At 44.1% G+C, this 27,240-nt stretch overlaps 1 protein-coding gene across 2 annotated transcripts in view; it reads left to right on the top strand.

The window, feature by feature from the left end:
- Nucleotides 1–3,676: 3,676 nt before the first annotated feature.
- Nucleotides 3,677–27,240, top strand: part of PRR5L (proline rich 5 like) — a 42,383-nt gene continuing 18,819 nt past the window's right edge. Inside the window, exons 1-4 of one of the 2 annotated variants that reach the window (XM_061347162.1) lie at nt 3,677–3,863; nt 11,136–11,409; nt 12,730–12,810; nt 16,520–16,568. In XM_061347162.1, the coding sequence (XP_061203146.1) occupies nt 11,240–11,409; nt 12,730–12,810; nt 16,520–16,568 (300 nt within the window). In that variant the 5' untranslated portion in view covers nt 3,677–3,863; nt 11,136–11,239. The remainder of the gene's footprint in view (nt 3,864–11,135; nt 11,410–12,729; nt 12,811–16,519; nt 16,569–27,240) is intronic. The other variant, XM_061347171.1, reaches the window with a different exon arrangement.

Here is a 27,240-nt window from a genome sequence, read left to right as displayed (position 1 = left end):
ATGAGGAATGCTCTTCAGAAATTATCACAGAATCACAGGCTGGTTTGAGTTGGAAGGGACTTTAAAGCTCATCTACTTCTGACTCCCGCCCCCTGCCCGCCCCTAGGCAGGGACGCCTTCCAAGAGACCAGGTTGCTCAAAGCCCCATCCAGCCTGACCTTGAACACTGCCAGAGGTGGGGCAGCCACAGCTTCTCTGGGCAACCTGTGCCAGGGCCTCATCACCCTCAGAGTAAAGAATTTCTTCCTCAGGTCTAATCTAAATCTTCTCTCTTGTCAGTTCAAAGCCATTCCCCCTTGTCCTGTCACTACATGCTCTTCTCTGATGCCCCACTCCAGATTTCTTGTCAGCCCCTTTAGGCAGTGGAAGCTGCCCTAAGGTCTCCCTGGAGCCCTCTTCAGGCTGAATAAGCCCAGCTCTCTCAGCCTGTCTCCATGCAGAGGTGCTCCAGCCCTCAGAACGGCTCCATGGATTCCCCAGGTCTCGCTCCAACAGCTCCACATCCCTCTTGTGATGGGGGCTGCAGACTCCTCCTTACAGATCACACTGTGGGTCTTTTCCCAGAACTCATTTCTGGGGAAAACATGATGCTGAAGACCTGATGGATCACACAGCTAAAGCAAAGGCAGTATGTTGTGGATTCATCCCATCGAGTGCATCATAAAGCAAACTAATAAAAGGTCACATCTGTTAGTCACAACTCTTGTGGTTTGGCTTCTGTTGAAGCCCAGGCTGTGTGAGAACAGGACGTGTGTATGCTCAGGGCTGTCTTGCCATAGAGCATGCTGCTGAGAGGATGTGTGGTGTTGAGGCAGACTGTCAAAAACAAAATTAAGGCTGTAACTATTTTTCACATATCCGTTAATTATATAAATGTAGCAACACTGTTGATGTTGTCAACTTGCCTGGTTTTCAGTTTTCTGAGATGATGCTGCAGACTTGAACAAGGCCACAGAAGAGTCCTCTTAAAAGTGCATGACAGTCTTTGCAGCATGTATTGGCTTCAAAGCTGACAGCAGATGTCCGTCAGTTATCACTTGTCTGTAAGGCAAGTAGCTTCCTTTGGAAAAAATATTCTTCTCTGTTTGCTCTAACAAAAGCTAAATGGGAAAGGGGGGCTATTAAAGGATATTTTTCAATCTAAACATAACTCTTTTCAAATCTCTTTCACTGCAACCTTATTCCACTCGGGTAAGTTTTAGGGGCAGAATTTACCTAACTTTGAAAGATAGGTGTGTTTTGCATAATCTCAGATAGCTAAAGTTAGGTAAAATTAATCCCACCTAAATATTTTTATCTCTATCCTTGCTAATATTTCTGTTTGTCTTTCTTGTCTGCTCTTGTATAATGCCTCCTCAGTATCTATGCTCCTGCATAAGGTGACTGGGAGCCCTCACTCCCAGTGACAAGGACTCTCCACAGAACCCTCACTTCTTCCTGTTGTGAAAATCAAAGGGAACTTCTCCCTTTCGCCCAGTGCAGTAGCATGGGTCTGTTCAGCTCTTTCCTCCCTGTTATTCCACAAGTGGGAGTGCAGCCAACCATCAGGACAGTCACATTAAGTCTGTTGCAGCAGTGAGGTCCCTAGGTGGGGGCCCTGAAGCTGAAACCACATGGCTTTCTGCTCTTAAACGCAGAGCTCCAGAAGTCTGCATGTGCAAGTATGTGTCCCACACCTGAAATGTATTGTCAAGTTTTAACTCATAACCGTGTGAGTTAAAGTTTGGGGAAATATGCCAACTTGTGTGCTGGTTTGTTGTTGGTGTTTTTCTGAGAATTTCTCTCAGATGGAGGGTGACATCTGAGCAGGTATGTCAAGTCACCATCCTCATCACCTACACATTCCTTTGCTTGCCCATGGAGAACATTTCAACTATGATCAATCACATCCTTGTTTCTGCAGTCAATCTACCCATAGTGGTGGAAACTTCCCAGCTGTATCATGAGCCACAAGTTGAGACCAGCACTGAAACTACAATTCAGCAACACCGTCCCTGAAATGTTAGTGTTACCTTGAAGAGTGCGTGCAGAGGAATGAAAATATGCACTTTTAGTTGTTAGTAGATTAACTGATGAATTAGTATTTTATGGCTGGATAGGTATCAACTCTCATCATACGCCACATCAGTCTGGGGCTGGAAATGTGCTTTTGTATGTGTTCGCATAGAATCATAGAATCACAGAATGGCTTGGAAGGTATCTTAAAGACCATAGAGTTCCAACCCCCTCATCATCTTGTCCCCCCATGAGCAGCATCAGCTTTCCTCATTTTAAGATGCAACTTTGTTGTAAAGTTACAATTTGATTTCTCTTAATGAGCATTTTAGTGGGTTACCAAGCAGCAGCACTACCATTTGTCAGCTAATTCACAAAAGCCTCTTAAGCAGCTAGAGAAAATGATAGTATTTTACACATTTGGTCTGTCCCCTTTAAAGACTTAAAAATCTCAACGCATTAACTTAATGAGTAGCTCTCCAAAAGCTGACATTACAGTTTGAGTTACACATTCCAGGCAACTGCTTACTGATTGCAACTACTTGCAGCCTTTTCATCTCCTTATGGACCCCAATTACACATGTTGTTTTTTTCCTTCAGCAGTTTCCTGCCTGATACTTCTGTAGACTGACAGCCCAACAGAGCAAACTGCATGGGGCTGTGGCTGCCAGAGGAACCTTGAACTGTGAGATCAAAATAAAAGAAGCCCTATCTTTCCAACAGCACATCCACTTCCCTATGCTGCACATTTTATTGGCCATAACAACACGTTTCTTTATCCGTAGCTCAGTCAGAAGGCAAATTTCGTGCCCCAAGACAGGCCTGTGAGGAGGAGCTGTTGGCAGGTCCAGCATTTTAGAGCAGCTTCCAGTGCCTTTAGGCTGACAAGACATTTAGAGAGGGGCTTTTGACAACGGCCTGTAGTGACAGGACAAGGGGGAATGGCTTTAACCTGACAGAGGGGAGATTGAGATGAGATCTTAGGAAGAAGTTCTTCCCCCCTGTGAGGGTGGTGAGGCCCTGGCACAGGTTGCCCAGAGAAGCTGTGGCTGCCCCACGCCTGGCAGTGTTCCAGGCCAGGCTGGATGGGGCCTTGGGCAACCTGATCTAGTGGAAAGTGTCCCTGCCCATGGCAGGGGGTTGGAACTACACGAGTTTTAAGGTCCCTTCCAACCCAAACCATTCTGCGATTCTATGATCTCTTGGCCGACTCGGCGAAACCCCTAGCATCGACCCTTCACCGGTGCCGTGGAGACGACCCACGGGGCCCAGGCCAGCCGCCCCTGCCCCGGGAAGGGCCTCGGAGCTCCTCTGTCCTTTCCTTTTCTTTCCTTTAGCCTTTTTTCCTCTAAAGGTCAGAAGAATTTAAACTTACTGACTTGACCGGGACGGGCTCCCCCCACTCCTCAGCGCGGGGGGATGCAGCCCCCTAAGGCCAGCCCCGCTCCCCCTGGCCCGGCTGAGCTCAGCCTGGCCCGGCAGCCTTTTGTCTGTGCTGGGAGGAGCCAGTAAGAGGCAGATTGTAAAAATAAAGGCTGGCCGGCGGCCAGGAAGTGTAAAATCCTGGCCGGCTGGTGGCAATTTCGCCAGATCGCGGCGAGAAGAGGCAGCGGGTCCGCTGCTCGGTCCGACCGTCGGAGCGGCACCTCCTCACCCCTCACCGACGGGGGCCGTGGGGCGCGGCCTGCCGCCTACCTCCCTCCGAGGGGGCTGCACTGCGGCGGCTTGGCAGCGGTACTGACACCAGGAGGGAGCCGTTGGCCATGCGAAGGGGGAGCTTACCCGCTGGAGTCCTGCGGCAAGGAGCAGGCTGAGGCGGTCCCCCGACCCGGCCGCGCCTCTGGAGCAAAGCGCGGGCATAAAACTGGGTAAGTTCTCCTTTTACAAATATAAAAAAACAGACCCTCCAGCTCCGTAGAGCTGCCGAGTGGGTCATTTCCAAACGAAATGTCTTGATCTAACCCTTTTCCCTGCTCAGAAGACACAACACTTCTGAAACCGGGGGTGAAGGGAAAGAGGTTTTTCGTCTTCCCTCTTTTCTCTTAAATAAATTGCCATAGCACGTAGCTGCTGCGAGAGGATTCAAAAGCTGTGACTAGCAGGCCGCCTGCCTAGTAAAATGAAGGGTAGCCCCATCCCTTTCTCTTCCCTCTGGTCTCTCCCCCGTGATGATGCTATCCTTGTCTTCCTGACTCTTCCTCAGAGCCTCTCTGCCCCAGTAATATTCACAGTCCTTTTCCTTTTCGTAGCCATAACCTGATTTTCAGTTCCTTCAGCTGCCAAACCCATCCCCTGCCACCTTCTTTTCTGTGGGATATCAGCCACAGCCCCACATCTTGCCACTCAGCACAGCTCCTGGTTGTTCTTGCTCAAAAGAAAAGCCCAGAGCACAGCTATATTTTTTTTCACCCGTGTTTTCCAGTCATATGACAGTTTGTTCATGGAAGTGCGCTATCTCAACTGGAGGGTTTTTTTTTGTTTGTCAGCAACAAGTGCTGAGCTTGTTATAGGTGATGCTGCAATTTTGTGGTGTGAAGGGTTTCAGTTATGCAGAGCTCATTGCTACCTGGATCAGTTATTAAGAGCTGCTTACATCATATGTATCATGGTATATGTGCATGCATGTTTAATGTATATACCTAAGATCTTATGTCACAGTGAGGCAACATGCACAAAACACAGAAGCTGGTGTGTAGTGTTTTCTAACCCAGATCGCCACAGTTGAGCTGTGCAGTAGTCCCTAATGGTATCATCAGCAGAGACAAGACGCTGTGCTGTCCTGATAAACTGTCTTTTCTGAAACTAGGAAACCACCTACACAGGGTTAAAAGTCTGTCCTGTAAAGCCTGTGAAGAACTTCGTTAGCATTTAGCATGTGTTAGTGGGTGGTGAGGCACTGGCACAGGTTTCCCAAAGAAGGTGTGGCTGCCCCATGGACAGGGCTTGGAGCAACCTGGTCTAGTGGAAGCTGCCCCTGCCCATGGAAGGTAATTGGAACTGGATAAGCTTTAAGGTCCCTTCTAACCCAAACCATTCTGTGGTTCTATGATTCTAAATTAAAATTTCACAGTAATCAAAGACATCGTGCGACCTTGATAGACGTCATAGACCACATACGTCATTCTTGCAAAGATTTTAGTGCCATGGACTTCTATAACATATCAGAGGGAGAAAAAAGCTTGGGCTTGCGTCAAAAACCTGCTTTTTGGTGAAGCCAGAAAGAATGTTTTCCAGAGGTGGATTCTTCTATGGTTGTCTATGACGGGTATATCCTGAATCTCTGATTGAAGTAGTTGTCAAGTCAGGTACAGTGTATTGCACTGGCATCTGCATGGATGGTACCTGCAAGGGGTAGTGCCAAGGGGAGACAGGGAAATTCAAGCCCACGTGGGAGTCTTTTTTGCTATGTCAGTTTAATAGCAGTATTTCCTTTTGTCAGTTTTACATTAAAGTTAAGGTAACAGTTTCACATTTGTCTTCAGCCTTCAATATAAAATTCTTTGTAATTATTTGTATGCAGTGTATTTATGGGCCATCTGATATCAGTTGAGACTGATAAGACTTGTAATGTTCATTTTCAAAGTTCAGCTGGAATACAGGTGGTGTTTACCAACTCCTCAATCCCTTTGGGAAGAGTTTCAGTTCCTTACGTTTCGAGCAACCAAAGACACAGACTAGGGGAGACTTTTGTCCTTTTATCTGAGAAATAAGTACATGTAGCTTCCATTCTTAGGGAAAGAGTGAAGGAATGGGACTTGAATGTATCATTAAAGACTTAGAAGTAGCAGGCAAGTAAGTACTAGAATGTATTCATTTGTAATTCATTTCACTGAGTTCAATTTTCATGTGATTTTTCTAGCTGCCTGTAGTATTTGTGGGTTTTGTTTTTCCCCATAGTGTATGACCTTTGTACTCACTGTTACTCCTGATGTGAATTAAAGCATAAATATACACTGAGTACGTATGTGCTGGGTTCCAGGGCTTGCTCAGTAGAGCATAATAACCGTACTGAACACACAAGATAGGCCTAAGTGCAACTCAGAGGGTGGAAGATTGTGTGAAGGATTTTAGCAAAACCTCAGTTACGCTAGAGCTAGCTGAGGGGAGGCTGTGAGTATCAGCAGGCAAGGTAGCTGCCATGCTTTGTAGTCCCAGGGTTAAAAATTTGGGGGATAGTCATGTTTTAAATAACAGCAACAGGAATGTGAAAACAAAAAGAAAAGAATCAAAAAAGGAATACGTATGAGAACAAGAAAGTGCAGAGAGATTGTCATTATAGTGGCAGCAGAGATAGTTCCTAAAATAATTGCAGTTGCCAGTGTTTTATTTGATGATGTGTCCATCATCTGATTAACATTCCTAGAAAATTAAATGTGTCATTACATTTAGACTGATACAACTTTTTGCTTCTGAAACTATGTTTTCCTCTCCCTCCATGCTTCTGCATGGCACATTATCATAGAATCGTTTGGGTTGGAAGGGACCTTAAAGCTCATCCAGTTCCAATACCCCTGCCATGGGCAGGGACACTTTCTGCTAGACCAAATTGCTTCAAACACTCTCCAGCCTGGCCTTGAACACTGCTGGGGATGGGGCAGCCACAACTTCTATATTTAGATTCCTGTTGTTTTGGATGGGATGTGAATTAAGCAGTAGAGTTTTCCAGAGACAGATTTCCAAAAGTGTGAAGGCATGAAAGGATGAGGGTGTAGGAAGGCCCATAACATGAGGTTGAGCCCCAGACTGCCTCCAAAATTATTGACATTCTTGCTTTCAGTAACTTCTGACATACATGCAGGGCCTTTGTTAGTTATGGAATAAACCTTGATTTTGATCATGTCTTTCTAAAAAGCAGACTTTGTTTATTTTTAAGAAACTGAGCAATAAGAGGAACTGAAAGAGTTGTGTTTTCTTCGAATATAAACTAAGTTCATGTATGTACAGTTGTGATGCCCATAAAGACTTGAAGTTACAGGTTGTAGGCTGCTTTTCTACTTCTCAGTATGGCTGCGTAGCAAATAAATGGGTGATTTTGGTCAGAAATAGTGTTTTCAGATCTTGTCAGTTGAACTTGAATAAAGGATTTTGCCAATTGCATACTTTGTTAAGGATTTACAAGGAGAATCGGTAACAAAAAGCTGAATGGTTCTCTGCAGATTTTTGTGTCTGAGGTAAGATGAAACCACTCATCATGGGTCTGCAGGCCTAGTACAGCAGGGAGTTTTCTTAAGATTCTGCTTCTTCCACACAATCATTAAAACATCTGATTTCTGTTGCAATCTTCAGTTTGTGTGTTTTATAGTAATGGCTCACCAATGCACAATTGCACAAAACATATAAAGGAGAGAAAAATGGGCAAGTGTATATATTTCTTCATGAAAGGGCTGTTCTTTTACCACTAAAAAAAGTTTAAATGACAAAATATCCCTTATATCTGGATAACACCACATTCTCTGATGCTGTGTTTCAGGAGACATGGGAAATGCTTGTTTCATATAGTAACAGAATGGTTTGGGTTGGAAGGGACCTTAAAGCTCAGCCAGTTCCAACTCCCTGCCATGGGCAGGGATACCTTCCACTAGACCAGGTTGCTCCAAACCCATCCAACCTGGTCTTGAATGCTGCCAGGATGGGGCATCAACGCCTTCTGTGGGGATCCTGTGATTTCTCCACCCTTGCTCCCTTGCTTTAAAGTTACTTTTCCTCCCATCTGCTTTAAAGTTACTTTTTGACTATTGGCTTTTTCATCTGAACTTGGCGTGAAGTAGTGTTGGTGCAGATTTTCCTCTAAGGAGCAAAAACAGTTGCAGTTTTTGCTGCCCTGTCACTTCCATATGTGGCTGTTGTTCTGTGTCTTGCAGAAAAGGCATCACAAGAATTGAAAATGGTCTGGTTTTTTTTGTTAAATCTTAGTTACCATGGGCTTTTTGTTTGTTTGGCTCAAGATTATCATGAGGGTTCATAACTTGGAGCAATTGCTGCTAACTTTTTTGGGGGGTTATTCTTTCTTCAGTAGAGATCAATTGATAGAGGTATATTGCCTGATCTTGCTTTTCATCCAGAAAGTCATATGTATTATGGTCTGTTGGGAGGGAAAGGTCTTTTCATCAAATCATTTTATAATGATTTCTCTGTTTGTTTTCATGGTTAAGAGGAAACAAAGGATAAAAAAACCTAGCTTGATGACTGTAATGTTTTTATAAATGCTTGTATCTGTGTGTGTTGGAAAAGGGTTTGTCTCCATGCTTGATTCTTCTCTTTAAAGATTCAGATTAATCCTCAAAGTGTTTACTCAGATGTGATGAATTACAAGTGGATGAAATAACATTGTTGTCAGATTGACTCATCATCCCCCAGTTGAGAACATTGACTTCTAGTTCTGAAAAGCTTGCTCACTCAAAGACCTGGTTTTTACACGGATTAAGCATCTCCCTTGTTAGAGATGTTGAGGGTTTAGAGAGCTGGGTTTTGAGATGATAATCAAGGATAAAAGAAAACAAAGACCAGGGGTAGGGCAGCTGAAAGGGAAAAATCAATGCCTATCTCTTTGACATACTTATGATAAGCATTTTCTCCCAAAAAAGTAGGGTCATTAAGAGAAATTAGAAGAATAGAGAGTGTTTTAGGACATATCAGCTATCAAGGGGTTTGAAACCCCCATAAAGCATTGCCCTGGCAGCTGGAACATATGACAGTGAGAGATTACCTTGGTGAGGTTGTATCTCTTATGCAGTTGATGCACTTCAATTTTCAGGTCTTCATGCTTTTTATAATCAATGGTAAGAGTGTTGCTTGGTGGCTAGAGCATGCTGCATGCTGGTATCTCCCTTCCCTCCATATAAAAGGGGAAAAATAGTAATTGCTTCTCTGTAAAGTTTTTTCTAGTTCTGTGGTTGATAAATAATAGGACTGTGATTATTAGTAGTAGGTTTTATTTGCTGGTGTTCTAAAAAGCTTTAATCTTAGGAAGAGGAGACTGTAGATGTGAGGGAGTTTGGACTGAAGGCCTCTAGGAGGACAATGTCAGTGAATATTAGTGAAGAATATTAGGAAGAAGTTCTTCCCTATGAGGCTGGTAAGGTACTGGCAGAGGTTGCCCAGAGAAGCTGGAAATGTTGAAGGCCAGGTTGGATGGGGCTTGGAGCAACCTGTCTTAGTGGGAGGTGTCCCTGCCCATGCAGGGGGTTGGAACTAAGTGAGCTTTAAGGTCCCTTCCAACCCAAAGCACTCTGATTCTGTGATTCTATAAAGTAACAATTGTATTGCATTTATAACTATGAAAAATATATGCAGTTTTCCTGGTATAAAAATTGTTACGCTAGAAATTTTACTGCCCTGCTAGAAGTGACCTCTCACTTACTCAGCTCCTTACCCTGTCACTTTTGGAACTATGAGATTACAAACATTGGCACAAACACTGGTTTTGCAACAGAAGCATCTGTTATGTGTGCACTTTGCCTCCCAGGCACCTTTTGGTGTGTTGTAAGAAAAGCCTGCCCCTGACTCTCCAAGGTGCTGTGGCTCGTATCCTCTGGTGATTTCTGATGTAGTTAAAATTGACAATAGAGAAATTGATGGCAGATTGAAAATGTGTCGGCCATGTCTAATGAACTGTTACTTCAAAATGTACTCTGCTGATCTGGTTGTGTTAGTTTACATTTATTCTTCGTTTCTAAAAGTTATGACTATTTTTTTCTTTTTTTAATTGGAACAGGACAGCCACAGAATCGATTGCTGCCCTTTCAAACAGCAACAGTCAAGACTAAGCTCGTATCACAAAGGACTGTCAGGGCTTTGTCATCTCGAAAGACAGCCAGTGGTTGTCTAAAAACAGAAGAAAGTTGCACTTGTAGCTATGTTCCAGTTTCACAGATACCTGTGCAAACTATTTAACTTGTGGGGAAATAACCACCATATTTAATTCTTGAATAGGATCAAGAATGACAATATTACATGTTTTGGGACCTTAAAACCGAGGTGTTTTAACTTCCTCAGCGGTGGGGCGCATGGTGTCTGTGGCATAGCAAGAGCTTGTGAGAGCTTCATGGGGGTTCAACGAGGCTGTGCAGAGGTGGGGTAGCAGAGTGAGCTCAGCATGAAATGGGGCTGGCCGGGTGGAAAGAAAGTTGTTCTCCTACATGTGATTTGGGGAGTAGTTGTATTAGAAGCACTGTGCAGACAGACAACATTTCTTTGGCTGATCACCTCTGTTTTCATGTCATGTTGAAGATGTGGTGGAAAAGAAATGATCTTACATCTCATGTGCAGTTCAGTTACAGAACTTTCCCACCCACCTTTCTCATTTCTCCCACATCTCCCACATCTCCATTCTCTACCTCCAGCTACATCAACTGCCTGTATTCATCTGTAGTGGGAAGATTTCAGAAGAGCTTTGCCAAAAGTTTTTTTGTGATTTTTATCCAAGCTAACTTCTTCTATTTCTGTGATTTAGTTGGGGCTACATATTCATCTGTATGGAGAAGATTATCAGAGTGGAAAATATGGGCATTTTGTATTTGGCCTAGCAATTACTTCTCACTCTGCAGAAAACAAAGTCCTGATTACTCTCAAAATAATCCGGTTGTCAGATCTCTTTTGCAGAAGTGCCCTATTGTATCCTTTAAAGTAACGGACTGATAATGAGTGGGTGTATGCCCTTGCACAACACTTCTCAAAAAAAAGCAGGCAATGTGCATCTTTTTTTCTGTTGTACATCTTTTATTCCTTTCTGTTGAAATACTTTTTCTCCAGTTTCTAGTGTTTTATACAGGCTGAATGGCTAACTGTATTTAAAGGTATTTGTAAGGTGCCTCCGGCAGAACTGTTCAGGCACTTCTGTTCTTGCATCTCTGCCAATTGAAATGGAAAGAGAGACCATGCTTGTATTTCTGGCTGGCTGTGTTGGGTCATTATTTAAGGGGCAAGATGGGAAGTGGGACTGCTGTTGAAGAGCTGCAGAAGATTTGCCCAAATTTGCTGTTAAAAGGTTAGGATATTTCACCGCTCCTTTCTCTGTCTTGCTCTTTTCCTTTCTCTTTTCCCTGCAGGACTGCTTCATCATCTTGCAATGTGTGTCCATGTCACAATCTGACCCCATGGGGGGCTGCTAGTCCAAGTCTGACTCTTTGTTTTTGCTCCAGGAGAAGTCCTGGATTTTGAAGATTCGTTGACATCTCTGAGATTAACGTTTGGATCTTCAAGAGAAGAGACTTTCTGACAGCCCTGCTCTGCTCCACCTGACCCTATGACTGGAGGGTTCACCGTGGCTCCATCCTTTACTCTCCAGTTCCACAAGATGGGATCATTAAGAAGGCCCCGACCTCGCTTCATGAGCTCCCCAGTCCTCAGTGATCTACCACGGTTCCAGGCAGCGCGGCAGGCCCTGCAGCTCAGCTCCAACTCTGCCTGGAACAGGTGAGCAGCCCCCTGATAAGAGCCATGCATGTCTTACCTTCATGCTTCAGACTTTTTATGTCAAAGCTCGCCTGTTTGTAAGCACACATTAATTTTTGGGATGCCCAAGCTTTGCTGGCATTGAAAGCCTCTGTGGAGGTAAAAAAAGTAGACCTAGTAGTGTTCAGCCTTCCTTTTGGCCAGAGTTGTTCAGAGGTACTGTCTTGAAGTAAAACAGAAGTGCTCTTTGTTAACAGTTGTATCTTTTAAGTACTATTTAGGAGTGTAATAATGACCAGTTTCTTAATGCACAATAGACATTTATCTGCATATTGTGAAGCTTTTACCACAGTCAGTTTCCTCTGACAACTGCTAAGCTTGTGGCTTCTACCAGCACTTCGTCTTACGGCCAAATCCTGGCTGCAGTGTGCATCGTGCAGCAGTGGCAATGGGAAAAACAACATGTAGTGTGAGGAGTGAAACGTCCCAATCTGATCATTAGTCTGCTGCTACCAAAAGTGGGTGTTCCCAGCTTCCCTTCTGGCACCACCTCTGTGCTCTGCAGACCCCTCTCTTGCTGACCTAGCTCAGTTTACTAGTGTCGCACAAGCTGCTGAGAGAGTTAGTTTGTTCAGCTTGGAGAAGAGAAGGCTCCTTGTAGACCTTAGGGCAGCTTCCGGTGCCTAAAAGGGCTGAAGAGAAAGCTGGAGAAGGTCTTTTGACAAGGACCTGTAGTGACAAAATAAGGGGGAATGGCTTTAACCTGACAGAAGGGAGCCTGAGATGAGATATTAGGAAAAAATTCTTCACTGTGATGTTTGGAAGGGGCCTTAAAGGTCATCTAGTTCCAGCCCCCTGCCTTGAGCACTTCCAGGCATGCCGCAGCCACAGCTTCCTTGGGCAATCTGTGCCAGGCCCTCACAGTGAGGAATTTTTTCCTCATGTCTAATCTAAATCTCCCCTCTGTCAGTTTAAAGCCATTCCTCCTTGTTCTGTCACTACAGGTCCTTGTAAAAAGTCCCTTAGATCCCCTAAAGAGTCATGAAGGATTTATCTAGTATGAACATGTTCTTTGTGAACAGTGTCCCTGTAATGACTGTCCCTTGCTTGCTCTAAGCACAAGTTGATGCTGTGTTTTTTTTTCCATCTCCCATGAGAAATGTAGGTAAATAAGAGTGATTTCCAGAGTAGAAAGAGTGGAAGTATTTAAGTGCAATTAACCTCTCCACCCTATTGCAAGTACTCAGCTTTTTGTGGCTAGCTCACATTGCACTCTTGTGTTAAATCACACCACTGGCTGTTATTTATGGATGTTGTACTGTCTCATTTCTTTTTTGGCAGTGTTCAAACAGCAGTGATAAATGTGTTCAAAGGGGGAGGCTTGCAGAATAATGAACTTTACACTCTCAATGAAAATATCAGGTAGGTTGCTGAAATGCATGAGAAGGGATTTCTGTTGCTGCTTGTTTGGTGTTTCTTGTGTTTATTCCCCCACAGAACAGCAATTACAGGATATTGGTGGGAGGAGCAGGAATCGAAGCAAACTTAAGCACCGTTAGGGGATTTCAGTCTTAATTCTTTTTTTGCTATGGGGTGCGGTGGATGGCATAGGGCACTTGGATAATGTTTCTCTGACTTGTGTAGATGCACAGCTTTGCCAAGGACAGGATGTGTATTGACTTGGACTACAAGGATTTTGTCCTTCCCTGTGGTGTTTGGCTCTTCTGGCTGTTTTTACACATCTTTATCAGGGATTCATGGTGGTAATAATGTCTTCTCTAAACCTGATTTTCTCAGAAATATGAAGTCTTTAAAATGAAGGCACAGCACAGCATTTCTTACAAAAGCTTAATCTCCACATCATAATTGCAGGCCAAGACCTGAAAATACTAAGCTTCAAGATATAAAGAAGTTAAGGCCTTACAAACATTTTCCAACACTGATGGATGCTAGTGATGATTAAAAGTATTTAATATTTTTTTAGCATGTGGTTTCGTTCTGATTATTTGGAAAGTTTGGTTAACATACATAGGTCTGTAAAGTAGAAAAAGAACAATTTACTCTTGGTTCCAAGTGCTGATAAGAGGAGCATTGTCAGAGCTCATGGATGCAGTTCCTTCTCCCTCTCTCTTTCCCACTACATCCATATTCATTCATCATGAATGCTGTTATATAGGTCTCTGCTTCTCCTTTTCTGTCTACCGCCTTCCACCTCTCAATTCCTATGGCAGATTTCCTGAGTGCCAAGTTTCAAGTAGCAATTTAGGCTAAGCACATACTCAGCAGCAGTATAAATTACCCCCTTCCCTACTTTCAAAATCAATGCAGCTTGCAGCATATGAGACTCTCCTACTTCATCTGGTCCCAAAGGTGAAAGTTAAATATAATTCCTTCTGAGAGCTGAGTGAGGGCAATGTTTGTCTCATGCCTTAGTACTATTTTAGTGTGATCAGGTCAGAAGCCCTCAAGTTAGGTTTAAGTACTTTGAGCAGTCTTAACTCTCCCTGAAGATCCTCTGGGGGCTGGAGCAATTCCGCTCTGGAGACAGGCTGAGAGAGCTGGGCTTGTTTAGCCTGGAGAAGAGAAGGCTCTGGGGAGACCTTAGAGCAGCTTCCAGTGCCTAAAGGGGCCAACAAGAAGTCCAGGGACCCTTTTGACAAAAGGGTGTAGGGACAGACAAGGTGCAATGAATTTAAACTGACAGGAGATTTAGATTAAGAAGTTCTTCCCTTTGAGAGTGGTGAGGCCCTGGCACAGGTTGCCCAGAGAAGCTGTGGCTGCCCCATCCCTGGCAGTATTCAAGGCCAGGCTGGATGGGGCTTGGAGCAACCTGGTCTAGTGGAAGTTGTCCCTGCGTGTGACAGGGTAGTTGGAACTGAATAAGTTTTAATGTTCCTTCCAACCCAAACTGTTCTGTGATTCTATTATTTCTTCCCACCCTTGCAGGGAGCAGTACGCCAGGCAGAAGAGACGTGTTGCCTGGGCTTGGCTCCAGGGACTGGACCATGCTTTCTTCACATTGGTTACCAAAGTGTTGGGAGCTGTGTGAAGAACAGGAGGTGCTTTGTGAACTGTGTGCACTTTGTAAGCAGTGCTGCTGGTGGAAGTGGAAATGCCCTTTTCCATGGACAGGCACTCGCAGGCAACCCTTGGGAATGCTCACCTTGAAATATATGATTGATGTGTCTGCAGGTGCTCTGAGCATTGGTTACATCTCCAAATGTCATTCTTTAAATAGGGCACTTGAATATTCAAGGAGCTCAATAATGTTCATCTAAGGAGCAAATAACGTGCAACTGCATGTATGTGTGTATGCACACCTGCACACAGTGACTCTGGGTGTTGAGGTCAAGCTGGTGCATTTTCTGTCTTTGCAGTTCTCCATTCCTCTCCTGGGGGAAGTTAATAATGCTAGGTGCTTCAGGAGCCTTGCAGATTCTGGACAGAGCTTAGTTATTTGACTGTGGGAAATGCAGGAGAGTTTTAAAGTAGGACAGTAATGACAGGACAAGGAGACAAGCACAAAGTAACGTTTTGCTCTGGATTGCTGCCACCAAGTATTTATCTCGCTGTGATTTAATATCTTTTCAGTGGATACTTTATTTCTGCCCTGAAAGTCAGTCGTCACAGCAAGAACTGTTAAAAAGTGCCATCAGGAGATGGGATTTCGGGAAGCAGGAGGTGACCTAGCGATGATTAGGAAGAGACCTTTCTGTTGAGTACTGTCTAAGGTGCAAGCCTCTGGTTGTTGGTATACTGTTCTACAGTGGGCTTGTCAATCAGCTGATAAAGAGCCCATGGATTCTGCCAAAGCCAGTAGAAGACCTTCTGGCAAACAGGACCCCAAAGACTTCTCTGGTTTATCTATTTCACAGAAATAGAAATGTGCTTTGAGATGGGTGGGGGAAATGTAACCACTCTGAGAAAGAGTCAAGGCCTGTTGACATGCAAATAAGTGGATAAGAAGCGTTACAAAGTGGTTAGGGGGGAAAGTTGCTATCAAAATTGACTTTCAGCAAAGATTAGGAAAAGGTGGTGGAGTTTGTTGGTAAGAACCCAGCCGGAGAACTTGATGGTCCCTGGTTCAAATGCTGGTTTTGATCACTCTTGATTATACTTCACATTGGTATAAAGCAAAATTCTTTGAACAGGAAAAAGAATGCAGTGCATTGCAGTGGAAAGTGCTGGACATCTTTTAAATTTAGGCAGAATTTCCTGCTACAGAATTTAAGCTCCTAGTCACTGAAAGCTGGAAGTGCAAATGTACTGAACTCTGTAAGTTGGTTTGTTTTGGGGTATTTTGTTTGGTTTTGTTGTTGTTGTTTGGTTGGTTTGGGTGGTTTTTTTTGTTTGTTTTTTTTTTTTAATGCTTCTGCTGTAAAACAACCCTGGTTTTGAAATACAACTCTGTGTTAGAATTTAAAACTTTTACCACAGCCTGTTTTAAAATCCAACAGTTTTTGTCAGAAATACTCATTTGGAGTGTTCTGCTGGCATGAAACACCATTTAAAACACCTCTTGTTAATTTTCTACAATTTCTTTCTTGAAAAATATGCTGTCTTTTCATTTTTTACATGTGGTAGTCATGAGGAAGCTGCAGCTTCTGTTACTTCATTGCTCTCCCTAATTCCAAGAGAGACAGACTATCTCTAGGGAAATGAAAAGTATCCTTGTTTAAACAAAAGCAGAAAAAAATGTGAATTTCAGACTAAATAATTTTAAATTGTCTTCCCAACTTTCTGTGCACTCAGGGGGTAAATGTGTTTTTTTTTTTCCCCTTGTGCTATATGTATGGCTTATAAATACAGGCCTTGAGGGAAACTGCTTAATTCCTCCATAATTTCATAATTTGAGAATAGCCTTTGTGGGCATTTGTAGAGTATATATCTAAATGTAAAAAAAAAATTAACCATGGCCAAAATAACACATTCCCATATACTCACGGATCTTTGGTAAAACTGGTAGTAACGTGGATATTGGTTTAGGGTGAGGTGTCCCTGCCCATGGCAGGGGGGTTGGAACTTGATGATCTTAAGGTCCTTTCCAACCCTATCTATGATTCTATGATATAGCTGTAAGAAATGACCAGGGATGGCTGTTACTTCATGGATGCATTCCTTCTGTCTACAGACGGCTGCTGAAGAGTGAACTTGGATCCTTCATCACAGATTACTTTCAGGTAGTACATGATTTGCTTGCTTGCTTTGGAGGTTTGCTTCTTTCAGCTTTTTAGCCTATAAAAAGAATCAGGAGCCCTTTTGATATGCACATAGCCTACAAGGTCCATTTTTGGTTTCCTACAAATGATGAAGGTACTGGACATTCTGAATGTGGGCCATGTAGCCTTGGGAGTAATCAAGTTTATGGGCGTATGTGCTAACTTAAGTGTAATCTTCCTTTGTGCTTCTAAAAGGCTGCAAGTAGCCTGCCAAGGTCAAGAAGGAATTCACTTGAACTTTTAAAAGAAGATGGGTTACCTTCCATAGGTTGTTTTTTGGGTTTTTTTTCATCTTATTTCTCTAGTACGGAGAATTCAGGAGTAGGTTTTCTGCAACAGGGGCTGGCAAAAGGGAAAAAGTAATGGATGTCTGTTGGGGAGGGCTAGCGGGAGGGCAAAGAAGGAAGTCGCTATCAGCAGGAAATCAGCCTGGGTACTATTTGCCTTTTAGTGCCACAAATATAAATGCAGCCTGCAAACAAGTATAAGATGAAGGATGAAGGAAAGACCTGAGCAGTCACAAATGTGAATAAATGTTGCCTTTGGCTGACACTGTCCAGATAGAGGCTCAAATACAATTACATGAAAGTGTGTTGGATGATTTTTGAGAGAGCACTCATGGCTTTCAGTGTTTTAAGTTCAGTGTAGTGTTGATTAAAAAAAAGAAAAGGAGGAGGCTCCTGAAAACGAACATTTTCTTCACTGAAAGAGAGAGAATTTCAGTACTTCTTGAAGGGGAAGTACTGCTGCATACTGTGCTTAGGGGGAAAAGACTAATGTTGTTTCTTATCAGTATTAATTACATGACTTAAAAAATCCCCCCACTGCTATCAAGTGAGAAGGAAACTCCTACCGCAGGGGAGTTATGTTTCACTTCTCTGGACCCTATCTGCACAAGACCTTTTCTGCAGAGGCTGCTGTTGCTTCTGAGTGGTAGGATGTTGCCTAGACCATGAGGGGGGTCTGGTAGAAAAGCTGTTGAGACCATAGCCCAAACTGCCTGGCTTAAATGGAAATCTGCTACTGCTCCTGATAATAGAAAAACAGGCAAAGAAAAGTTTGCAACTAAATATATGTGGTGAATTGAAATCCAAAAGGTCTTGATCAGGTACCCAGTGTTAGGCATGGTGTACAATGCTGGAATAAGCAGAAAATGCCCAGAAGAAACTTCATGCACTCGTAAGCCAAAGTGGAGCATGGAGCTGAGCACAGTCCCAAGGGATGTGAGGTGCTGACGTATGGCTGTTATCTGGTTTTGAAAATTCAGTGTACTGAAAGAGGCCTGGGTGGGTTCCAGCGCTGAGTAAGACACAGCTGCACCTTGTTGCAGCACAAGAGGAGCCAGTGACTGCTGGGGACCAGATGGCTTGCAGCACTGGGGCTTGAATGTGCTGTTCTCTTCTTCCAGGCTGTAAACCTCCAGGCCGTCACAGTCACACTGGGGCTAGTGGCATTAACTGAGACTCCTTATGTTTCTTAGAAGTAGAACTGACAACTGAAGAGACTCACTGCTGGAGGTGGGATATTTGTGTGGCATTCCTGTTTGAGAGCATGCAATGCAAGGCCCTGGCTGCACTCACCTTGGAGTTTGTTCTTCTGTCACGCTTCACCTGAAGCTGCTGTTCTCCCACTGAAGCTGCTGGAACTAAAATTTGATTTCTAGGATTTTTATTTTTTTTTTTTTTCCTCAATGGTGAAAGTAGTAACTTGGTTTCCATCCAGCTTAGCCTGACGCAAAACTCTTGGTGGTGGCAAGCCGTGAAACAAACTGTGAAATAAAGGCTATTGCAGGAAATGAGTTTTTTTTCTGTGCTGTGAACTATGGTGCAGACTTAGTTCTGGTTCTAGACTGACAGCACATGATATAGAATCAAATGGCATATGATCATAGAAATGTAGAATCACAGACTGGTTTGGGTTGGAAGAGACCTCAAAGCTCATCCAGTTCCAACACCCTGCTGCAGGCAGGGACACCTTTCACTAGACCTGGTTGCTCCAGGCTCTAACCTGGCCTTGAACACTGCCAGGGATGGGGCAGCCACAGCTTCTCTGGGCACCCTGTGCCAGGGCCTCACTACCTTCACAGGGAAGAATTTGTGAAGAAAGTTACCTCTCCCTCCTGAATGTCTTTACTCAGAAGTCCTCTATCTGTGGAGTGGGGAAAGACTATTCATGTGCCAAAGAAGGGCTGACAACATTATTTCATTTGTCTGTGGGTTCTGTTTCACTGCTGATGCTGGCTGATTTACAGCAATATGGCCACCAAAATGAGGAGTTGAATCAGGCTGCTGATGTGGCTGAAAAATAACCTTGGGAGGGGAAAAAAAGTTTTTAGCTACTTCCTTTGACATGCACTCATCACTTCTGATATGGGGGAGGTGTTGGGAGCAGGTCATCATGATGGGAAGTGGAGTGGAAGTGAATCTTCTGGCAGCAACTTCCTCCTTCATCTGTTAAAGTCCACTGAAAAGTCCTTCTGAGAGCTAGGTTTACTGTTCTCTTGGCTAGAAATGGACCCTTAAGGACCTGCTCTCTTGTGTAACCAGGCAGTTTTAAATATCCTAGCAGCAGTTAAAGCAACTAACTAGATCAAGTCATATTTAGATGGGATAAATTGAATTACATGTTTTCCATTCCTTATGCCACAGCACTTGTAACAGGAGCTACTTGGATAATTTTTAAAATCACATTTTCCATTGTTTTAAGAGTTCTGGCTCTTACATTATGTATATTTTACAAGCACATGATTTTTCTAACCACTGAATGTTTAAGACTAAAATGGAGCAGAGCTTTTATAGTGAGACACATCTACCTTTGTGGTCAACTTGATTACTCACCAGTCCTTTTCACAGACATTCATGGAAATTACCAAGTTTTAGCTCCTGAAGTTGCTAAGGGAAAGTTTAGGAAGCAGATGGGGGTTAGCCAGCCTTTGTCTGCTACCAAACCATTGCCATACCAGAGTTACTGGGTCTGTTTTGTATTTGAAAGAGAAATGTAATTCCTGTAAAAGTTTTTTGGTGGGTTTTTTTGGTGGGTTTTTTGTGTGTGTGTGTGTGGGGGGGGAACTCAGATGTATCATTCTGAAGGAGATTTGTGTTTATAAATCTGCTGCTTTAGCAACTCATATATACAAGCAATCTCCTTGGATCAGAGTCTAAGTGTAATTGCCAGGTAGCTGAGACTCGTAATATTGGCTGTGGATCTTCCTTAAAACAATGCTTCACTCTGCAGGTTTTCCAGTATTGATTTTGCCCATAAACTGATCCTGCTGATAAAAAGGGGCACTTTGTAAGCACCCCTCTGCTCAGTAACCCAGCAAAGCACCATCTGCTCTCATTGCTGGGTTAGTTCTCTGGTGGTCAGCTGAACTGCAACAGGAAGGAATCCTATGGCTGTGGAAGGCAAGAGGCTGGGATTTGGAGAAATAGGGCATATTTGTGATTGGGACTTCTCCAAGGCATCTATAAAATTATTCCAAGGACCTGTACAGCTCTTGCAGCTGGTTGGTGGCCCTGGGATCAGTGCTGAAGCTTGGTGCTACTGGTTGAGTCCCTGCTCCCTCAAGGTCTGCCCAGGCAACCTTTTCTCTGGGCTGGTGGTCTCGATGCCAGCAGCTGCAGCCTCTTCCGTTGGGGTGGTGGCCTGGGTGGAGCAAGCCAAAACTTTCTCCATGAGTCTTGGCTTTGATGATAGAAGCTCAAGGCCTTCTCTGTGAGCTCCTGGGCTAAATATTGCGAGTTCCAGGCCTTCTCTGTGGGCTGGAGGGCTGAGTGGTAGGAGCTCCGCTCTGTGTCCCTAAAGTGGTTGTCTCCCTGCCAGGGTGTCTGCACTGCGTCCCTGGTTCCTTGAGATCCAGTGTTGAGCTTACCCCATGCGGGGTGTCCATTTCTGAACTGGGGGGCTCAGTGGAGGCAGACTGGCCTCTGTTGCCCTCTTGGGAAGAGGCGGCAAAGGGGAGCAGGTTTATGAACAGAACTGCAGCAGCAAGGGCAGAGCCAGGGTTCCCCACGCTGTCCCCAGCACTGTCCCCAGCCCCTCTGGGCTGAACTCCCACACTCCCCTCCTGGGACACCCTTTCCACTCTTCCCTTGCTGGGTGACAACTAGGGCCACAGGGTGATGCAGGGAGGCAGGTGAGAGCCCCAGGGACACCAGCAGCAGTTCACAAAGACAAGCACCTTTGGTATTTCCTCTTTCATGTCGCCAGTCCCCTCCAGGAGAGGCTGGGTTGAGCCCAAGGGGAGGGTCCCTGCAGACCAGGACTTTGGTCCCCACCCCTGCCCCTTGTGATTCCCCGGAAAAGCACGTGCCTAAGCAGCTCAGTCCTGTGCAGGGTGAGGCTCCCCCGTGGCTGTTCTGCCCATCCAGGTTCTCTTCCTCCAACACATCTCCACCATTAGGGAACATGGGGCACCAAGGAGAGACTCGGGGTGCCCTGGGATGGATGTACACCACTATTTTGTGGATCATCCTGGAGAAGAGAAGGCTGCGCGGAGACCCTCATAGCAACCTTCCAGTATTTGAAGGGGGCCTGTAAGGATGCTGGGGAGGGACTCTTCATGAGGGACTGTAGTGATAGGACAAGGGGTAACAGGTTAAAACTTAAACAGGGGAAGTTTTTAGATTGGCTATAAGGAAAAAGTTCTTTCCTGTTAGGGTGGTGAGGGACTCGAATAGGCTGCCCAGGGAGGTTGTGAATGCTCCATCCCTGGCAGTGTTCAAGGCTGGGTTGGACAGAGCCTTGGGTGACATGATTTAGTGTGAGGTGTCCCTGCCCGTGGCAGGGGGGTTGGAACTAGATGATCTTAAGGTCCTTTCCAACCCTAACTATTCTATGATTCAGATAACCTACCCTCATTTTCATGCTGTCTGACCATGTGGTTGTGGACAAACTTTTGAAATATGAAACTAGTAAGTATTGATGAATCAGAGAATCACAGAATGGTTTTGGTTGGAAGGGACCTTAAAGCTCATCCAGTTCCAACCCTGCTGCCATGGGCAGGGACACATTCTGCTAGATCAGGTTGCTCCAAGCCCTGTCCAGCCTGACCTTGAACACTGCCAGGGATGGGACAGCCACAGCTTCTCTGAGCACCCTGTGCCAGGAACTCACAACCCTCACAGAACTTCTGCCTAATGTCTGATCTCGATCTCCCCTCTGTCAGTTTAAATCCATTCCCCCTTATCCTGTCCCTACAGCCTTTTCTCAAAAGCCCTTTTTCTGGATTTCTTGTCCTCTGTAGGCACTGGAAGCTTCTCTAAGGTCCCCCTGGAGCCTTTCTCCATAGGAGAAAATTGATGCATTAAAAAAAATCCAACTCATGCATTATCTTCCTGATTCTGCAAACAGCCTAAGAAAAACCCCTCGCCTTCAGAAAGGATGAACTGTTTCTTCTCACTCTCTGGGGGCTTGTTAATCTTGAAACTCATGGGGGAAAATGGAAATGTTAGCTATTTCACAACTAACCACTTTAGCAGAACTGCTTGGTTTATGTGTTTAACTCCAAACTGTCTTCTCCCGAGGGGGAGAGACCCAGTCCCTTCCCAGGCACTGTAACCTCTCGTAGCACCTTTGGGCTGCAGATGCAGAAAGTCACACAGCTGGAGTTGGTGCCTCTCCAGCCTGACATTCACTGCCTACACTGGCAGAGCTGGTTGGCGAGGGATGCCAAGTGGGCTGTATTTCCTCATATAATCCAGTGAGAGCTTTTACGTCTTAAAACCAGAAGTGGATCTGTTATATAATTTCCTGCCTGCTGCAGTGGGGAGCTGTGGGAGTTGACGAGTCCTGACTCAGAGTCAGGCCTGGCTTTCTGTTTGTATGCACAACTGCAGGGTGTGAGCACCAGTACTGCTGCGGTGTAAAGCAAAGTCAGAATACCAAGATGTTGGTGTGGCAACATAAATCTTTTGCTTCAGTCCCTACTGCGCCTCTTTCTGGGACTCCAACCCACCCAGCATCTCTCCAGATGCTCACTCTCCTTCAAAAGGCTACAGTTCAGCATCCAGCTCTGGGGCCTCCAGCACAAGAGGGGCGTGGAACTGTCGGAGTAAGTCCAGAGGAGCCCACAGAGATGCACCAAAGCCTGGAGCAGCTCTGCTATGGAGACAGGCTGAGAGAGCTGGGCTTGTTCAGCCTGGAGAAGAGAAGGCTCTGGGGAGACCTTAGAGTAGCTTCCAGTGCCTAGAGGGGCTTTTGACAAGGGCCTGTAGTGACAGGACAAGGGGAATGGCTTTAAACTGACAGAGGGGAGATTGAGATGGGATATTAGGAAGAAGATCTTTCCTGTGAGGGTGGTGAGGCGCTGGCACAGGTTGCCCAGAGAAGCTGTGGCTGCCCCATCCCTGGCAGTGTTCAAGGCCAGGTTGGATGGGGCTTGAAGCAACCTGGTCTAGTGGAAGGTATTGCTGCCTGTGGCAGGGGTTTGGAAATAGATGGTGTTTCCAACCCAAACTGTTCTGTGATTGTATGATTCTGTGATATGACTCATCTTTAGATAACTGCATGCAAAGGAGTTAATACCTAAGAAAAAAAAAACAAACCAAAACCATGGCAGGGGGTTAGAACTGGATGAGCTTTAAGGTCCGTTCCAACCCACACCACTCTGTGATTCTGTGATGTATAAAGCCATACTAACAGTTGAAAATGCCACGTTGTCTGTCTGTCCTGGTTAGTCAAAGAGAAAAATCTGGTATGTGTGATGTTTCTTTACTTGGTTCCAGGTTTTTACACATCTTTCACAGCAAGGCAAGGAAATAGTGTTGTGGGTTACTGGAGTGATGGTTATTGCTGTATAAAGGTAGCATTAGCTCTTTTCTGGCAAAGTGCTGTCCCATGCCTGCTGTTAGTGGTTTCAGCAGCTTGGCTGCTGCACAAGGAGAGAGTGTTTACACGTGTGGAATTTGCAGAGTTCAGATGTATGTCTCCAATACTCTTTCTGATCAAGCTGCCCTTTATTATCTTATTTTTTTCTCCTTGCTGTCTGGGAACCCCTGTTCATGCAGGTCTGTTAATTACTTGTGCTTCATCTGGCACTTTCTGGCACCAAGCTTTCATGGGACAGCTCCCAAGACTCTGTAGCAACTGCCCAGCTTCATTATAACAGACGGGGTCCACCCAGCAGCTCAGCCCATGTTACTGTGAGCCAAGAGAGGACATAGTCCTGGGTGACAGTGGCAGCAGGGACACACTGTGTGCATCGGCTTTGTAGATGCCTGTGATTCACTCAAAATTGTGCCTGGTCATTATGGCTCAGGCATCCCTGGAAGTGTTCAAAAACTGTGTAGACAAGGCCCTTAGTGACATAGTTTAATGATGGTCTTGGCAGTCCTGGGGTAGTGGTTGGACTTGATCTTTACCTTCCTAGTTGATTCAGTGATTTTATAATTTGGCACATTGTGATCCAGATGATAGCAGTGCTGCATACTCAATCTGCCTGCTCTGCTCTTCTTACTCTCCCTGCCTCACTCTTCTCACTTTCTTTTTTAGCTGTCTCTAGAGGAGTCACTTTAGGATGTTATTTATCTCGCAGTTTGTTCTCTATGTAAGATTGAAATGATCTCTTTGCTTCTGTCACTATTTCACCTCTTTCTGGAGTTAAAGGATGGTGGGGGTGCATCAGTTATGAGATGCTGCAGCTCGTACAGGTTTGCATTTGTTAAAACTCTGCCAAGATATAGGTTTCTCTGCAACTGGCAATAACTTTGTGGAAAATAATTTGCCGGGGAAGGTTGGGTAATGCTTCTTTCCTAAAATTAACATTGGATTATCCAAGAAACAGTGGCTGTGTGCCTATAGAGTCTGTAAAAGCATGGTTTAACACTAGAAGAAAAAGCTGGCTAGAAGAGAGGGTTGCATTTCAGAAATCCCATAATGTGTGGAAGAAAACCTGATATTTTTTTCATCCGGCAGAATAGGGCCAATTATTTTGAGTTTGCTCTGGGTCAGTTTACTCCTGTGCCAAGGTTATGTTTCTATTTGGTTAACTGCTATTAATTTGTGCATTTCAATGTGCCTTTTTAATGTCATATTGGCCATGTTCAGCTTGGAGATGTGAAAGGAAAACAAAACATGTCTGTAATTACATGGGTGTTCATGTAAGCATTTTCCCCAAGAGTAGTGGCTTATTGGGAAATAGTTATATTTTTTGATTAGCAGGAGAATTCCTTTTTGCCTTATTACACTGCTGAGACATCAGCAAAGTCAAGCAGGTACTATTTTGGATGCCCCCACAAGAAGGGTCTCCTTACTGGGGATGACCAGCTTGTGAAGGGTAGGGATAAGGTTCCCACCACTGCTGGTTTGTGAGAGGAGCCCCAGCTACTGTGCCTGGGGCAGATTCCACCTCTAGTCACTGTGCTGGAGGAGGTGGAATAGCTCCTCCTGGTATGGATGAAGAAACTTGCCTCAGTTTCTCTACAGGGGATGAAAGGGGGAAATATCTGTGTGAGGAAAAAGAAGGAATTACCTGAAAAGTGTCTATGTTTTATGTGGCTGGCTTCAGTTTTTGGAACACATGTTCCTCTTTGTTGAGGAAAAAATCAAGTGTTCTTCTGGACCTTTGAATCCTGCCTTCCAAAACTTGGGGCATTAGACAACTTGCTTTTTAAAGGCTTTGTCTTAGCTGCACTTCTTGGTGGTATAGCTGAAACAGCTACTATGGTTTTCTGCACTGAGGAAAGAAGGGGGTTTTCAACCTGTGAGATTTCAGAAGTCCACTTCAGTGTGCTGCAAAATACCTCTGTGAATTTCTCAACTGCATGTACATGGTGGGGTTTCACCTAAATGCATCCTTCAAGCTTACTTGGTGAGCATCTTCATCTGGTCTTGCTTCCAATAAGGAAGATAAATAAGGTTTCTTTTTCTTCTTAGCTTTCTACCTCTGCGTTGCCTCTGCAAACCAGGGTTAAAGCAGTAAAATGAGACTTGTAATCTGAGCATGGTCTGCTCCAGACCTCTGCTGTGGTTGCATTTATTGGATTTTATTGATTTATCAGCAAATGCTGGAGGGCTCTTTAATGAAAATGTACCTGTCTGGCCTGATCTAAGGGGGTAATGTTGGGACTGAATCCATTTCTAAGCCTATGATTTCAGCAGAAAAGACGGTTAAGTAAAATTTCCAGATTAATTTTAAGATGTGGAGAAGGAAAATTAAGTGTGGTTGGTTTAATTTTTTTTTTAATTTTTTTTTAAAGTTTGTCTCTCCCACAGGAAAAGGAGACCTTGAGAGGATAATTGAAACATCTGTAGTAACTATATGGAGCTAAGTTGTTTTTTTTTCCTTAGAAACCTTGAGAATGAGATGTAGCAATCTGTTTAGCACATAGAATTACTGATAATACATTGATAAGAGGATTATAAATTCCTTACTACAGGGTAATGATTAACATACCTGGTTTTAGTAGATAGAACTGTGCTGCCCATAAAGGTGTACAAATGCATATTTTGTTTGGTGACATAGATGAAAAATAAAATAAAACTCTCTGAAAGTAGAAATCATCAATCATACTAACTTGCAAGCAATGCAGGTACGAAATTGGATCCATAGTGCTCATGAAACACATGGAAATTGATACTTAATGTTTTAGTACAGATGGAGGAGAAATTTGTATTTCTTGAGAGAAACACAAGAAAAATGCACTCTCATATATATATGCGTATATATATTTTTTAATGATATAGTAGCTTAAAATGACATGGTATTAAAGACCAGCTGTAAATTTTCCTTGCAATATATTAGAAGTAATTACCTTGAGCTATGAGATGAAAAGTAAGAATTAAAGCACTTTAGTCCTTCCAAATACTTTCAGTTTGTTAATAACCACTCCAAACATTATCTTATTGCTCATGCAGAAAAATATTTCCAGGTTTTTTTTCCATTTATAATTATTTTCACACTCCAGACTTTTTCCTCTGTCATTTTCAAATTTTTGTGGGTTTTTTGGCTTTGGGTTCGGTTGGTTTTTTTGTTTTGTCTCGTTTTTTTGGTTTTTTTTTTTTTTGCCCCTGGAGAGTCTTTTTGTTGTTGTTGTCCAGCCCCTGACACGTGTCATTTTATTTTTGCTGACCAAATCTAAAATTCAAATGGAGATCCTAACAGCTTAATATTTCCCTCCAAATCCTATATTTCTGCTAGATTCCCCTTCCATTAGTTGATAATGTTTGGAAACGTTGCAGTATTTCTTCATCATCATGTGAACATATTTATACAGCTTGCTCATCACTGCTGTTATTGTCCAGATGAAATGTCTCCCAGGCATGTTCCCTTAGCAGCTTATCCATCCTCTGGCAGTCCCATTCCTCTCACGCTTCACTGGGAACTCTGCCTTTCTCTTCCTCTCAACCCAGGCTTCTGCAGGAAGGGGATGGAGGGATTTGTGTGTGAAATTCCAGAGTCTCCCCCCAGTGTATGTCTTTTTGGCTAAAACTGAGTGAGCCATTGTAAGCAGGGTGAGGTACTACCATGGAGGAGGTCTGCACCACCAGGCTCTTAGTCTTGCATGTCCTGCTGAAGGACCGTCTACTCCTGCTAACCTGGGCGTCAGCATCATGGAATAAGTCAGCAAAGACCACAGCTGTCTGCAGTATTGCCAGAGAAATCTGCTTTTACCTGTTGGGATCATCAGGTTTT

The sequence above is a fragment of the Neopsephotus bourkii genome, unplaced genomic scaffold, assembly GCF_033783945.1.
Source record: "Neopsephotus bourkii isolate Nb327-2 ecotype Australia unplaced genomic scaffold, CSIRO-AGI_Nbou_v1 NB_42, whole genome shotgun sequence".
Lineage (NCBI taxonomy): Eukaryota > Metazoa > Chordata > Aves > Psittaciformes > Psittacidae > Neopsephotus > Neopsephotus bourkii.
Note: the sequence above shows the minus strand (reverse complement) of the source record. Positions and strands in the feature narration are given on the sequence as shown.